The 15,657-nt window shown below is 35.0% G+C and overlaps 1 protein-coding gene across 3 annotated transcripts in view; it reads right to left on the minus strand.

Annotated features, from left to right (window-relative positions):
* Positions 1-15,657, minus strand: part of RAPTOR1 (Regulatory-associated protein of TOR 1) — a 142,631-nt gene that overhangs the window by 11,752 nt on the left and 115,222 nt on the right. For all 3 annotated transcript variants that reach the window (XR_016354204.1, XM_089793463.1, XM_089793462.1), the window contains exons 21-22: positions 4,254-4,339; positions 3,931-4,006 (exon numbers count right to left, since the gene is read on the minus strand). Coding sequence is in view for 2 of the 3 variants with exons in the window: in XM_089793463.1 (XP_089649589.1) it covers positions 3,931-4,006; positions 4,254-4,339 (162 nt within the window). In the remaining variant the exon portion in view is untranslated. The remainder of the gene's footprint in view (positions 1-3,930; positions 4,007-4,253; positions 4,340-15,657) is intronic.

A 15,657-nucleotide genomic window follows, 5' to 3' on the forward strand; every position in this document is an offset into this window, starting at 1 on the left:
CCGAGTACCCTCCAGCTCATGAGAAAATCGGTTGACCTCCTCTTCCTTCTTCTTCTTCAATGCATCTGAATAGATCCCCACAAGATTAAGGAGATGATCGCAATCTGAAAGTAGGTGTATGTAACTTACCTTCATTGCTTCCATGCCTTCCTTGATCTGTTGTAAGTCGTCACAAGAAGAACCTACTGTGACCCCTTTCTGTCTCTCCTGCAGTTGAATCATCCAAATGTGATTCTCGATCAATCCATGCATCCTATCATGATGAGATAAAGCCGCAACAATATCCTTTTTTCTTCGTCTTCAGCTGGCTTGCCAAAACACGTGAAGAACTACTAGCCTCTATCTCATGCGAAGAAGCATCCAATTGTGCCTAATACTCATTTTCTGCAAAGTCCTGAATGCTCACTTTCTGATCAACTGTACTATCCTCAAACATAACAGTATCCTTAATAGCTAAAACTTCATCCGGACTAACTGTACTAGAATCACTATCTATGTCAATCACACAATTCGGTGTGCTTATGATATCCCCCTCTGATGTAACTGGCTCAACCTGCACAACATCTATAACCACTTCTGCCTATGAAGATGATGCAGATAAACCATTACCTAAAGATGTGCTAATGTCTCCCTGTATCGAATCGGCATGTCTGTTAAACTCCTCATACAAGTTTCTGCCTGTCATAAGAAAAGTACTTCGATCCTTATGGCCTATCAATCAGGCTCTTTAACCACGTACATGCCACATTCCTCTTTTTTGTCCAAACCCACCACAAATCTTCTACCAAAAGTTTAGAAATTTCATTCTCCTCCTCAAACAAGATTGTGAACATGATGGAGTGCATCAATGCTAATACACTACTGGGATGAAACTCATCCATAATATTCCAAAATGTGTTAAACATCCTGCAAATGTCACCGATACAACCTATTGCCAACATAATGTTTTCAAATCTACACCTTGCAAATACTTCAAGTAATCTTGCCCTTTTTGTAAAATAAGGGTCCCGGAGGTTGTCCAACTTTTCGAAGCTTTTTACCATGGCATGAAGTATCTCTCTCATAATCTGATCGTCATAAGAATTGAGGCCAGCTATTATCCTCATGATTTCACTAATGCAAGAGAGAGTTGCAAGTCTTATCACCTCATCATGATGTCTCAATAAGCGGGGTTTAACCAACGAACCAAATGCTGGAGATAAAGCTGTTTACATAGCATCGGGTTTTGAATGATCAATCTTGCCTAAATAATTTTCCAACTCCTCCAAATCTTTTAGAAGGTTCTTTGTTCGCTGAAATGGGCAATCTAATTTCTTCTTTGCATTGTGCATTCTTTCTTCCAAATCCTTGTCTCCTGTTAACGCCATACTGATAATTGAATTCATTCTGAAATAACCTAGTCAGGCTGGCAGGGAACCGCTCTGATTCCACTGTAATGACCCTGCTCAAATCTGATCCCAAAATGCTGATAAAAGTTCAAGAAGACACTTTGCATACAAAGGTCATATGACTGATATAAAATTTCAGTTTGCTTTTATGGTTCTTTCCTTCACTTAGCATCTATAAGAATGCTTGCAAGAAGACTCTGAATTGACTAAACAATGACCTAACATGAATGTGCAACTTATTTTGACAATATTCAATGCATATATGTGACTGAAACTACTTGCAATATGCAGCTACAGCAACTAGTAATTTTGACAAACACTTGGTATGCAGAATAATAAGTTGATCATAAATGATAAATACATATTCAATTACACTATATCAGACCAGCAAATTATGTCTCATTTATTGCACATAAAATGGTAACTACAATGCTAGTATGAAATGACCAAGACTATTGGCTTACATCTGCATGAATAATGCTTAAATCTGTTACAACTTTCACCTACAGCCCTACCTCCTAATATGCATCTAAATGATAAGAACAATGCATGTAATATCCAAGGAACCTGATTGTAGATGGCTGTAATAATTTTTTCCAATGCTGCCTTTTTGCTTTGCTTTTTCTGATCTTCTTTTTCACCTTCTTTTTTCAGATCTGTTTTTTCGCTTTGCTTTTTCAAACTGCTTTTTCAGACTGCATCCAAAAACTCAAACCCTCAGGTAGTCTGAGTATACAAATTAAGCTCAACTTGAAATGGTTGAATACCACTTCCAAAGTGCAACCCTTCAGAAGATTTTTCACTTCCTCAATTATGCAATCTACTGGGAGGTATCGTTCCCAAAGACCAATAGACTATCCAAAACCCTTGGCTTCACAATAGACCATGTGATTGTATTCACAATCTGATATCAAGAGAAATGATAAAAACTGGATGATGAGAATGAAGTCCAGGATGCCTATTTATTCTTTTTCTCCACTTTTTCCAAAAACTTCTAGAACATTATTTTTATTTTATTTACTAAGTGACTTTATAAACTATTTTCAAGTCACTTTATTAAATTAATTAAATATAAAGTTACCTTTATAATATTTATTTATTTGATAACTTTATAAATAATTAACTTATTACCACTTATTTATTTAATTAAAATAATTAATTAGTCATCCTCATAAAATATTCATTATTTTGGACAACTTAATTAATTAAATTAATTAAATCAAATTACTGCCAAAACGGTGACATTACAAAATACCTAACTACAATCAATGCCACTGTGTTGCCAATACAAATGCATTATCATTGTAATGACCCCATATTTTAGCCTTCACGTTCTCCAAAGTCTAAGTGAAGCATGAGGAAATTAAATTAATTTCTTATAAAGTAATTAAATAAATTAAAAATTAAAAGCTGACTTTATATTTAATTAATTTAATTAATTATTGTATTACAAAGGAGAAGCTTCTAGAGTGTGTATTAATTATTGAAAAGAGGGAAGTCTCTAGTAATTTAATTTTCTAGAAGCACAATTAATTATTGTATTGCTAGGGAGGAGTTTCTAAAAAATGCATTAACTATTGGAAAGGGGAAGCCTCTAGTAAATGCAATTAATTAATGTTTTAGTTCCTTCTAGAAGGGTGAAGGAAAAGGATAAATAAGGTTGAGAGTCTCATTGTTTAGCATCAGATTATTGTGAATGACACTTGACAAGAACTTGGATGTGTGAGTTACATATCTTTTCTTGGCATTTGAGGACATTCACCATATCTTGTAACATTCTAGACGTCATTCCCTTGGGGTTTGGCTTTTGAAATATATTGCTATGTATTTGATTTTATCATCTTGAGAACTAATAATATTTCAGTAGCGGTTCAATCTTCAATTTGCATAAATTCCTTCTTGCTCATGTTGTGTGGATTGAAACCTATGCAAAGACATTTAAATTGCTTTCAACAATTAGTTAGTGCTTGGGCATTTCCAGGGTGCCCATTACAGTGCTATCAGAGCTTGCTTGCAAAGAGTTTCACAAAGTTATAACCAATTGGGGTTATTAGACGGTGCCCATTACAATCACAAGCTAATAATGTGCAAATTATTGAATGTTTCCAACTTGATAAAGCTATAATTTGCCAGAACATATTGTTTTCCATAAGAAATAAACTTTTATCTTATTAATTAAACTTGAGATGTGATAAGCAATTATTCCCTTCTAAATTCTAGGATAATTTTAGGTGCAAAACACCTGACTGCTATCAATGAAACAGGCATTGAGCATTTGGTTAAATTTTTGAATGAACCAAAACATCTCAAAAATGATATAAAAAACAAATCACAAAACTAAGTACCAAAGAACTAATATTTTCCTAATTTGTTTTGGATCCGTGAGTTCATTTTGTCAATATACATGCAACCAGGACCAGATCGGTCATTAACATAAAATCAAATGATGGTAATTTGATCCATTAATTTTTCCTCTTTTCGTCTCAAGAAAACAGAAGTTTTAAATTGCACAAGAATCAAAGAAAAATAAAGGCATTCTAACCTTTGCAGGATCCAAGCCTGGTTGAAAGTCGATTCCTACAACTCTCTGAGTATGCGGCCGCATGGCACAAACTAGCCTGTAATATAACCAGAAAAGAGCTGTCAATCCTAAACTCTATGAAAGGAGCAACAGTTGAAGTTTTATCCACATATATTTATAGTTTTCAAAAGCAATATTAAACATCTAAAAATTGCGGTATAATGCAATTGAAATGAAAGAAATAATTCCTTCTTTGTAGATCTTTGAACAATTTTTTTAGGGCTTCCTTAAAAATTTGCATTAAGTTTGTTCATTTATTGATTCTTTAAATTGTCTGCGCTTACATTTCCCTCGTCCGTATATCATAGAGTTTGACAGATCCATCACCAGTTCCTGCTGCTAGCTGCCCACTATGAACCTGGGATGCGGACTGCAAAACACATAGACATCTAGCAAAGGTTACAAATTGCAAACAAGTTATTTGGGTAAGATTGACCATCACAAGGAAATGTAAAAACATGAAACATTGCTAACGAAATGAAAAGGCAAACCATTTGCTAATAGCAATAACATCTCAAAAAGTTCAATCGAACCCGCAAACTAAATGCTATAGTAACAACTACTTCAGCCCTTTATTCTTAACAAACAGCGTGTCCTATTCAAAGCACACCTAATGAAGTTATACAACTACCTAAACCCATCAAACCAATAAATATCCATACCATAAACCCGTTTATTAGTCCCTGCCTTATAGCAGGGAACTAATGTTTTTGTTTACCCCCTCCTCTATTTCTTTTTCTGGATACAATTATCATATTGTTAAGGTTTTTATGCTGTATATTTTTTAATTCATTTATGAGAATAAAAATCTGTTTTTCTGATTGGCTAAATGCGATTTTCTTGGGGATATTTTTGATTTTTTGAATTGAAAAATGTCAGAAAAATTATAAAGATAAGAATGTAATTAATATGCTGGTCAGAATTCATTTATGAATTGTCATTTCTAATTAAAGTCCTTGGGGCGGGTGACTTCCTCCATTCCCAAGACCAATGATGGCCACCGACTCTATGTTCTGGCAGCACAAATTTTCCAAAATGCACAGTGCACTCCATTGACAATATTTTTCCGTTCTTAAAATAAAAAATAATACACATCACACATCCGTAAACTTTATAATTCAAAAGAACAAAAATGGCATACAATATTCCCTATTCCATTTAATCTAGCGTGATAGGATTTATGGACTCCAAACCGCCTAATTTGTTGGCAGGTAGTTGCGCCGCTAAAACTATAGCTGAACTTAGCCCACTGGCTTCTCATTATAATTATTATTTAGGCAGAGCCAATAAGAAGACGTGCGGTCCATAGCTAATGCTGGCGGAACTGTTGGTAGTCGAATTCAAATTTGATGGTTTTAAATCACCATTTATTCACTTTTGAATAATATATTATTGTACATGATTTTTTTAGATTGTTTTTCACATGATATTCTTTAAAAAAATTATTATAAATAATATTTAGTATTTTATTTTATAGTATGTATTTATGTGCGTTGTTTAAAATATTAATATTAATATAAATATTAACTTTTTGACATATTTTAATATGAACTTTAAAATAGTTTATTTTATTATATGAATTTAAAAAATAATATATAAAACTTGGTATTGATTATTAATTAATTATATTTAATAATATTTATTATATCAAAAGTATTAAGTTTTTCCCTGTATTTAGGTTCTTGGTATTGATATATTGTCATAATATAAAAAAGAGAATAAATAAATTGTACATATTCAAATTGAAAAATTTAATTTTAGTAATGTTTTATTATATATTTATATCACTAATTTATTGTCATCTAAAAAATCTATATTAGTAATGAAAGGCAGCGAACTAATTTTTTTGTTTACCCCCCCTATTTATTTATTCTAAGTAAAAAGTATCGTATTTCTAAAGTTTAGAACTCTTTATTTTTTAATTCATTTATCAGAATGGAAATCAAATTTTCTGATTGGTCAAAGACCATTTTCCTGGGTGAGACACAACATGGACACAAATGGATTTTTCGATATTTAGCTTAATCATATAGAACGATTAAATTATTTTATTTTAAAAGCAAAAAAAATTGAATTAAAAACATTTCAAATTTTTATAAGCTCTTTAATTATATTTTATTATATTAATTTTTACATTTACATATAAATATTATATATTATTATTTAAACTATTCTCCACCTAAAAATACAAACACTACATTTGTGTATCGAAAACTAATCCATTCACAATTTTATCTCACACATAAAAAGACAATTTCCTTTCTAAACACATACTAATAACTATAATGTTGACTATGATCCAAAAGGCAGGGACTCCAGCTCTCAAAGAGCTCTTGTTATATAGGAGCTAAGAATAAAGCCAAGAATGTTGCTTCCAGATCATGAGAAATGAGACGACTTTTTTGATGTAAAACAAGATATCTAATCATGTAATGTCCCCTTTTTAGCATTCATAGCATGATGTTGTCGTTAGCCTATTTCCCCATAGTCCCGTAGGCTAACCAGGACATCAAAAGGGCTTAGAGGCCATTTGGCCTAGATAGTTTCAGTTGCAGGTCTTTCTGAGGGGTTTTGAGGCAACTTTGGGCATACTTACTATTTATAGTAAGTCATCTTGGGCATGGGTGGACATCCAGTGGTAGCGGTATGTCGATGGTAATTGTTTAAAATCGGGGTAATTGTTTAAAATCGGCAAGAAGACTTGTTTATCATTGATAAGATTTGTTTTGCATTGAAAAAGCGGAACTAAAAAAGTAGGCGAAAAAAGCGGAATCGAAAAAGCAAGCGGAAAAAGCGGAACCGAAAAAGCAGGCCGAAAAAGTAGTTCGAAAAAGTAAAGCAGAAGGGGCAGCATTGAAGGAAAATTATTACAGCCATCTACAACCAGGTTCTCTTGTTGGTATTGTTTTTTTTAGGATATTATAAGTTTCAGCTGTATGTGTGCATTATACCAGCATTGTCATTTTGGTAATCCATGTAAATGCCAAAGTCTTGGCCATATTTCATGAGCATTGTATTAGAAATTTGATTGCAATCAAAAAGATAATAGTTGCTGGTGTCATTTAAGCAATTCAATCTCATTATTTATCAGAGAGATAGTTTGCATACCAACTGTTTGCAAAAATGCCAGTTGGCTGTAGGTGTTCTTTTCTCATGCTTAGATCATAATATATGCACTGAATATTGTCAAAATTAGGAGCACACTCATGTTAGGTCATTGTGTAGTTCATTGTAATCTTCTATCACTAGATTTTCATTGATGCAAATTGGAAAAAAGTCATTTAAAGCAAGCTGAAATACTATATCAGTCATATGTCTCTTGCATGTGAATTGTTTGACAAAATTCTTTGAGCCTTCAATCAGCATCTTTGAGAGCAGATTTGAGGAGGGTTATTACAGTGGTATCAGAGCTTGCTTGCAAAGTGTTTGACGAAATGTCAAACAACTGAAGTATAAAGATTTTTGGTGTTTGAAGAAGTTATAACCTGTTGGGGTCATTACAAATCATTGAGATCTTGGACCACTACTGACAATATCTTGACCAATTTTGCTGACCAGTGATTGCAACATCTCAATCAAGATGGTCCAGGAATAGTTTGCTGTTGACTTTGATTTATAGACATGCATCAATCATGTGATTCAAATTAAGTAGAAGGGTTATTTATTCAGAATGCACCAATTTAAAACAGAAATTAGTAAAAGACTATAAAAAACAATATCCAAATGCAATGCTGGAAATTGCACTCAACTTCATGAAAAACATTGTAGAGGTCTTTACGCTGATATGGTGATGTATGTCCTCAACCCAAAATATATCACTTGTATCTAGAAAATATATTCATAGATATTACACAAAACTTCACCAAAAACATCCAAAACTAGTTCGCTACTCTTGAGTAGAGACGACCAAATTAGAATAAAACTTTATAAAATATTAGTGAATACGATTTTATCATGCTTGAAGCTGGTTGATTACAGCAGCAATAATAATGTATACAAACTACTGTGTAGAAAGGGCCAAATAAAGATAGAACTTTATTAAATATCACTGAATGGGATTTTAATCATGCTTAAAACTGATTGATTACAGCAGCAACAATAATATATACAAGCTCCCGTTCATAAGAAAAACTCACAAAAACTATTACAGCCAAATACCACCAATGTCACTGCAATTTCACTACATGCCTACTTTATTCGGGGAAGCGTTTCTGGCAATAAGCCCCAAGTTTCGGAATCGGGGACAGCAGGACGGTTGGGGATGTTTCCTAACCATCCCCACCTAGACAGGAAAATCGGAAACACATCACAGAAACTTCAGAAACGATCAACGAGTTTCCGGATCACATTGACCATCCTGGGGACTCCATTTAAGTTTCCTATCCATCTTGGGGATTGCAAAATGTCCAGTTTAAATAAAATTCAACCCAAAAGAAAATTTAAAACTTGTTTACTAACCTATCTGTGCAGGCCCCACAGTTGGAAGCCAGACTTAAAATATAAGTTATGTTTACATATCAATCAAATGTAACAAAGTTTTTTTGCATTTTTCATTCTACCTGACACACACACAGAGGGAATGCTGGAGTTATGAATGCAGCCACAGGAAATTAAGCTTTGAAGGCAGCCGCCAAGGGATGTTGAGCACAGGTTGAAGTTTGAAGGCAGATTTTTTTGCATCTTTGTTTTCATTTTGACTTTGTTGTTGCTGAATGTTTTATCTTAATATTATAGGATCAATGACAGTTGATAAATTAATAGAACGATTATATGATCATTGATAGATTATAGTTGATACTTTAAAAGTTTAATACTGAAGTCTTCGCTTTTCAATGTTTTCATTTTGTTGAAAGTTGAAACATGAGCATTGCAGCCTTGTGATATGAATCTATGATACTTCTTGTTGAAAATTTGGTAGGTAGAATGCATGATAAAGAAAGTAGCAAGTTGGTTGGAATTGAATTTTCTATAAGGAATGTGCTGATACATGGAGGATTCATCATTCCTAATTCTTCAAAGACTCAAAAACTGGACAACATATCGATTGAGATCAAATATGAAATAACTGGAACTAGTTAATGTATATTTTCACGATCAACTTGTGTATATTCTTACTTTTGATGTTGTATTTATATGAAGTAATTAATCTTGCATTGAATCGTAGTCTATGTATTTTCCATTAAAATATATATATATATATATATATATATCAGTTTGTAGCTATTTTACCTCAAGTTTCTCAGACAGGGGGACAAGATGTAATGTCACCCTTTTTCTGGGACATTATAATCCTATGTTGCTGGCTCTCTTCGCCTAGGTTTTGAGGGCAAAAAAGTTCTTTACGAGGTTCAATTCGAGATTTGGCCTAGACATTTCCAATTTTAGACCCATCATAGCAGTTTTGGCTGCTTGTCCAGTACTTACTATTTTTAGTAAGTAAACAGAGCACAATATTTTTGGTACCTCAATGTTGTTTTGGAACCGTCTCGCCGAGAGCTTTCCAACGAGCTATTGCATGTGATTCTCTGAGTTCATTTGGTCAGCTATTTTAGTGTCTGATGATTATATGGTTTACTGAGTAAGTGACTATTAAAGCTCATTTAACTTGTCACTTTATTTTAAAAAGTATTGTGTTCACTTAAGTGACTAAAGGACAAAAAAGGTGCTTTATCCCACATTACTTAAAAAAGTGTGCATCACATTGGGAAAAGTGATAAAGGTACAACAGACTCCACATGGGATGGTATGAAAATATAATATTTAAAACAAATATTAATCTCGGAGCTGGAAACAGTTGCTGGTTATTTCTTCGAGGACACAAACCCTTGAAGAAGCTTTGGAGGTTGGACGCAAACCTAGCCTTCTTACAAATTTTATCTACACTTGCCAATCTGACTGTTTTTACTGTTTGTAAGATTGGATCATTTGGATATTTGCATGTTATTGTATTGCTGTTGTAAAATAGAGTACCACATTTGATGGTTATCTGAGTTAACTCCTGGTTTATATATGCCCTTTCTGAACATTGGAGGAATAAACAAAGCTTTTCTAAGTTTTATTGCATGTAAATCTACTGATTAGAAATCGATTTAAATTCTGGAATTTATATTGGATATTGGTTTACTGTTCGGATTTAAATCTGCAAGTATATATCTTGGGTTTTTGGTAAAATATCCAAAAATGGATATTACAGTAGTATCAGAGCCAAGAATCCTGCCATCCTGTGGAATCACGCAACACACGAGAATTTATGAAAAGTTATATTGTAAGTTCTGGTTGCTTTAATGTGACTGGTCTGAGACTTTGACGACGAAAAACCTCAAGTCTGGAAACACTAAGGGCCCGTTTGGCAGCTGGAATTAGAATGGAATTGGCATTCAGAATTCTTAAAAAATTCTAATCCATTGTTTGGGTCCGCACAATCGGAATTGGAATTGGAAAAAAGTGGAATCTGGTATCCACATTTGACTCCCAAAACAAAGATTCCAAATTCTTTCAAATAATTGTTATTTGGAATTCCTGTTTTAATTCCCATTTTAAATCCCATTTTTTGAAAATGAGGATTTCAACTAAAGTAAAATTTGATTGGGTTTGACTTCCGGATGCCCATTTGGGGGCACTTTTTTTTGCACTAATTTTTGAAATTTAATTTTTTTAAATGGGGGGGAAATTTTCCGCTATTACTTGCTCATATATTTGCCACTGTTGAGTAGTTTATCAAGCTTTTTCCGCCTAATCCGCCTTAGTAGTTACTACAAAAAAGTTTGGTGAAATAACTTTTTCACATACATTGTTTCTCAATTAAATGAATTGTATGCAGGACAAAAACAATCTACTCTATTGATTTTTTTTTCTGGCATAAAAGTGTTTCCAAGTAAGATTTCGTAAAAATTTAATATAAAAATTTAGACTTTGCACCTGTGAGTTTGAATGTTGTGATGATCAAATTTTTTATAGGATCTCTACAAATATATATATATATTTTTAATGGGATGTTTCTGACTCTTATTTCATCAATTCTTGTGATTCGGATTCATTCAACGAGACTTGAACAATATACATATTTCATATCAGTAATTATGTGAATTATAATCAATGGTATTTTTTTTATAAAGCAAGAGTCATAAAAGTTTTAGTATCCATTAGTACAATCTCGTCCTCATCCGTTATGATAATGTTTACTTTCAACATGACTTAATCTTTTTATACTTGTTAAAAATGTTTGGACTTCAACAAAGCAAATAAGTATTGAATTTTTTTGCATGATGATAATGCTACAGCTGGATGATAATATTTTGCATGTTATTTTGGCTAGTATTCCAATTCCACAATGTGCAACCAAATGGAGGAAATCTGTATTCTCACAATGAATTCTTGGTCAACCAAACAGTCCCAAATTGGATTCCCTAATCATAATCTGGATTTCAAGTTCTAGAATCCCAAAGCCAGCATTCTGAATGCCAATGCTTAATTTATATTCCAGCAACCAAACGGGCCCTAAAGGAGCTGGACGTTACCCCAAGCTTCTTTTAATTTTTTCAGTTGTTTGGTTTGGGCAGAAGTCGGCATGGCATGAGATTCCAGTTTAGACAGCAAAGTAAGTACCATTGGCCTTTGCATTTGTACTGGTAAATACAGTTGATTCAATACAGGTAGCTGAGCAGATTACACTGACAGTGAGATAATAACAGTTTGGTTTGAGGAAGTGGCAAATAGAAATCCCTATATTGCTTCTCACGTGCCGAGTATTTCCTAGTTGTTTTTCATCTTCACGTGTTTGGAGGGAACTCAGGCTGGCACAGGCTGAGACAAATCTGGGTCGCGACATTAAACAGGGACAGGTTTCATTTATGAGTGAATGCTGGTGTTGGTCTACTGAATAGGGAAAAAGGTCAAGCTGCTGAACAGATGAATGGGATTACGGCAGGTAGATTCAGGAACTACGTTTTGAAAGGGGCATAAACTAACGCAGACAGGAGGTTCCATTATACTGGCAGCAGTTGGAAATTTAATGAGTTTATTAAAGTGCCACAGTGTGTTCAGATTTTGGAAAGATAGCACAGTTTCCATTCAAAACACCAAAGAAAAAGTGCTACAGACTGCTCAGAATTCGCATGCCGTGGTTGGACAGCACACATTGGAAAGAACTTGCAGAGAGTCTTATTTTTCAGACCTTGGGCAATTGTTCGTGACTGTTCTTGAAGGTACACCAGCAATATGGGTCTGTTCTGGTGTTCTATTATTGTTTGCGTTCCAGCAGTGAATATTGAAATATAAATCAAAACATCGCACATTCCAGAAAATACAGTATACACAGCAGGGACGTACACCAAGTGTTTGACCAAATTCCAACGGCAAACATTTAAGCGTCCTGTCTAGGTTGGACAGAACTGGGAAGTTTATTACAGTGATCTGGACATTGAATCAGTTAGTTAATCATGTTTACCTCAAGTACCCTAGAGCAGTGGGACAAGACTGTGGAGAAGCTTAAACGAAGTTTGAAAAAGTTGGATGACAATTAAAAAAGGATGAATGAATTGATTTCAGACCCTGCAAAACTAGACAAAGTGGCACGATGTATGGTTTCCATTGTTAAGAGGACTGCATCACAAAATGAAGAAAAAGAGGAACAAGAGGTCTCTATAGTATCTAGAAGCCTCTATGATGAATTCCCAGCAGTTAGTGACCATCATACAACTGACCTTATAGGGAGCAAAAATCAGACCTTAAAAAAGGAATCAGAAAATTCATTTGATGACAATGAATCCCAAGATCATGATGCGGATGGACACGTAGTCACCTTGGGAGTGGAAGTGCGTCAAGATACTGTTATATCAGCAGCTTCTACCTCGCCAGTTGAGCTATCCTATGAGGTGCATAGCAATAGAACCCTAGATATTAAGGAGTGCTCAGATGATAGCATACACGATGTTGCTTATCATATGGTGAGTGACATTGATTCAGCCTCATATCATAGTGTGGGTGACAAATTGGAAGATTGGTGTGGAATTGTTTTGTCACAAGGGAATCATCATTTAGCAAGCCAATTGAAAGTTAATGAGAGGATGGTTGCCACAACCGTTAAGCATTTTGATGTTGCTCGTCAAATGTTGGCCACCTATGGTTGGGGTACTCCTTTGACAGATGAGCATGGTGATAGTGTTTTTTCCCTTGCAGAGATACATGCATTCCGAGAAGCGATTGGAATGATGAAACAAAATTACCTACAACTACTTGCAGATAGAGAATATCTTCTTGAGTGGGATCGCATTTGTTATGTTGCATTGCAGGGAAATGAGGAGACGGTTGATAAGCTCACTCATGAGCTTGAGGTGACTATGGACTCTTTGCAAAATTCCCAATTGGCCCTTCAAGAGTCACAATTACAAAGTGAGAAACTTACAGAGGAGTTGAGTTTGGCACAGTCTCCACCAACTGCAGATATAGTACAGTTACATACAGAGGCAGTTGATAAGGATTTTATATCCATGGGTTATAGTAGGGATGTGGTTACATCTATCACAGATATAGTTACAAGTTTCAACTGGGATGAGTACCTTGGTGGAGAACAATAGAGAACCACTAGTTGTATCGAGTTCTCCTGAGGTTAGTGTCGTAATAGTTGATACAGGACAATTTGCTAGTAGCTCTTGTGTCACAATGGTGGATTCTCTTGAGAGTTGTGTGGTAGTACACGAGGCTACTCCGTCATCCACACAAAGCATTCGCAGAGTGTCATCCGATTAGGTGTATAGCTCTTATGTTGATTTGTTTCCATCTCTTGGAAGCAAATCTGTCACTTCATTCCATGCAGCTGAATTTGGATGTCGGCTTGTTGATTTTCAGAATCAGAGGGATCGGCTGCTTGATTCAAGTGTTTTTAGTGATGAGCCACTGACAGAGGTTGGAGCATTTTACCATGAACACACAGTGAGGAGTGCTCATCATTTTTCTTTTGACACACGCACGAAGGACTTGATGATGCATCAGTTTGGATTGGTTCCAAAATTATGCCATCCCTTGTGGGATGTGTATTCACCATCTTCGAAAGATGGGATTAGCGGCTGCAAGCATCCAACTCAGCTGTTTGTGGGGGGTTACTAGCAAGGAAAGTTGTCAGTTATACATCATGTTGATATGTATCCAACATGGATTGCTACTTCTATGTCACAAAGTTCTCTTATGGGTACATGGTTATAGGTCGACTATGGTGTCAGTTGGCATGATGGTTTGGTTAATTATCACATCCATGGGAGATTAGCGGGACCTGTAGAGAGATGTTGTGTTATAGATGCCACTAGGTATTTTTATCTCTATATGGCAAATGGATGTGGGCTTTGATTGTTTTGGGATCTAGGTGGCGACAAGTTTGACACGATGTATTGGGTGACCAAGGATCCAGGTGTTAATAGTATCTTACATCTAGTGGATCATGTTGTGTTGTTACACAGTCACAGGACTATGATCTGTGTGTTTCAGCCTTCTAACACATCAAAGTTCCAGAGATTAGGATTACTCTGTTGCCACCAGGGTGATATAGTGGTAGAGTCAGATTTGTCAGATCTACCATTGTCATTGATGCAAATATTACATGAGTTGGTCAGTGGTATCTCAGACAGCGCACGAGTTCTCACTTGGGATCCAGGGGGAGCATCCTTATGTATTGCCTTTTATCAGGGAGCTAGGAGGAGAGTTGGGGTGTTATCATCTTGTGGTGGATATTGGTATATTATTGAGCTTCCATCTTCACTTCATAGTAGAGACTCGCAAGGTCACTCATGGAGTGAGACATTCATTCTAATTGAGGGTATTGGTACATAGAGCAACAACATATGGCAGTTGGTATCCCTTAATGGTGAACCTTGGGATCCTGGCATTTGATTTCTATAGGTATGAGCGGATTGCTTAAGGGCAAGCAATCTTTGAGAAGGGAGGCTTTGTAATGTCCCCCTTTTTCTGGGACATTATAATTCTATGTTGTCGACTCTCTTCGCCTAGGTTTTGAGGGCGAAAAGGTTCTTTACGGGGTTCAGTTCAAGATTTGGCCTACAGATTTCCAGTTTCAGACCCATCAGAGCAGTTTTGGCTGGTTGTCCGAGTACTTACTATTTTTAATAAGTAAATAGAGCACAGTATTTTCAGTACCACAGTGTTGTTTTGGAAGCGTCTCGCCAAGAGCTTTCCAACGAGCTATTGCACGTGATTATATGAGTTCATTTGGTCAGCTATTTTAATGCCTAATGATTATATGGTTTACTGACTAAGTGACTATTAAAGCTCATTTAACTTGTCACTTTATTTAAAAAGGTACTATGTTCACTTAAGTGACTAAAAGACAAAAAAGGTGCTTTATCCAACATTGCTTAAAAGAGTGTGCATCACATTGGGAAAAGTGATAAAGGTACAACAAACTCCACATGGGATGGTATGAAGATATAATATTTAAAACAAATATTAGTCTAGGAACTGGAAATAGTTGCTAGTTATTTCTTCGAGGACGCAAACCCTTGAGGAAGCTTTGGAGGTTGGACACAAACCTAGCCTTCTTACAAGTTTTATCTACATTTGTCAATTTGATTGTTTTTACTATTTATAAGATTGGATCATTTGGATATTTGCATGTTATTGTATTGCTGTTGTAAAATACAGTAATGCATTTGATGGTTATCTGAGTTAACTCCTGTTTTA

Source organism: Cupressus sempervirens, chromosome 7, assembly GCF_028749045.1.
Source record: "Cupressus sempervirens isolate cs-2001-9-10 chromosome 7, ASM2874904v1, whole genome shotgun sequence".
Lineage (NCBI taxonomy): Eukaryota > Viridiplantae > Streptophyta > Pinopsida > Cupressales > Cupressaceae > Cupressus > Cupressus sempervirens.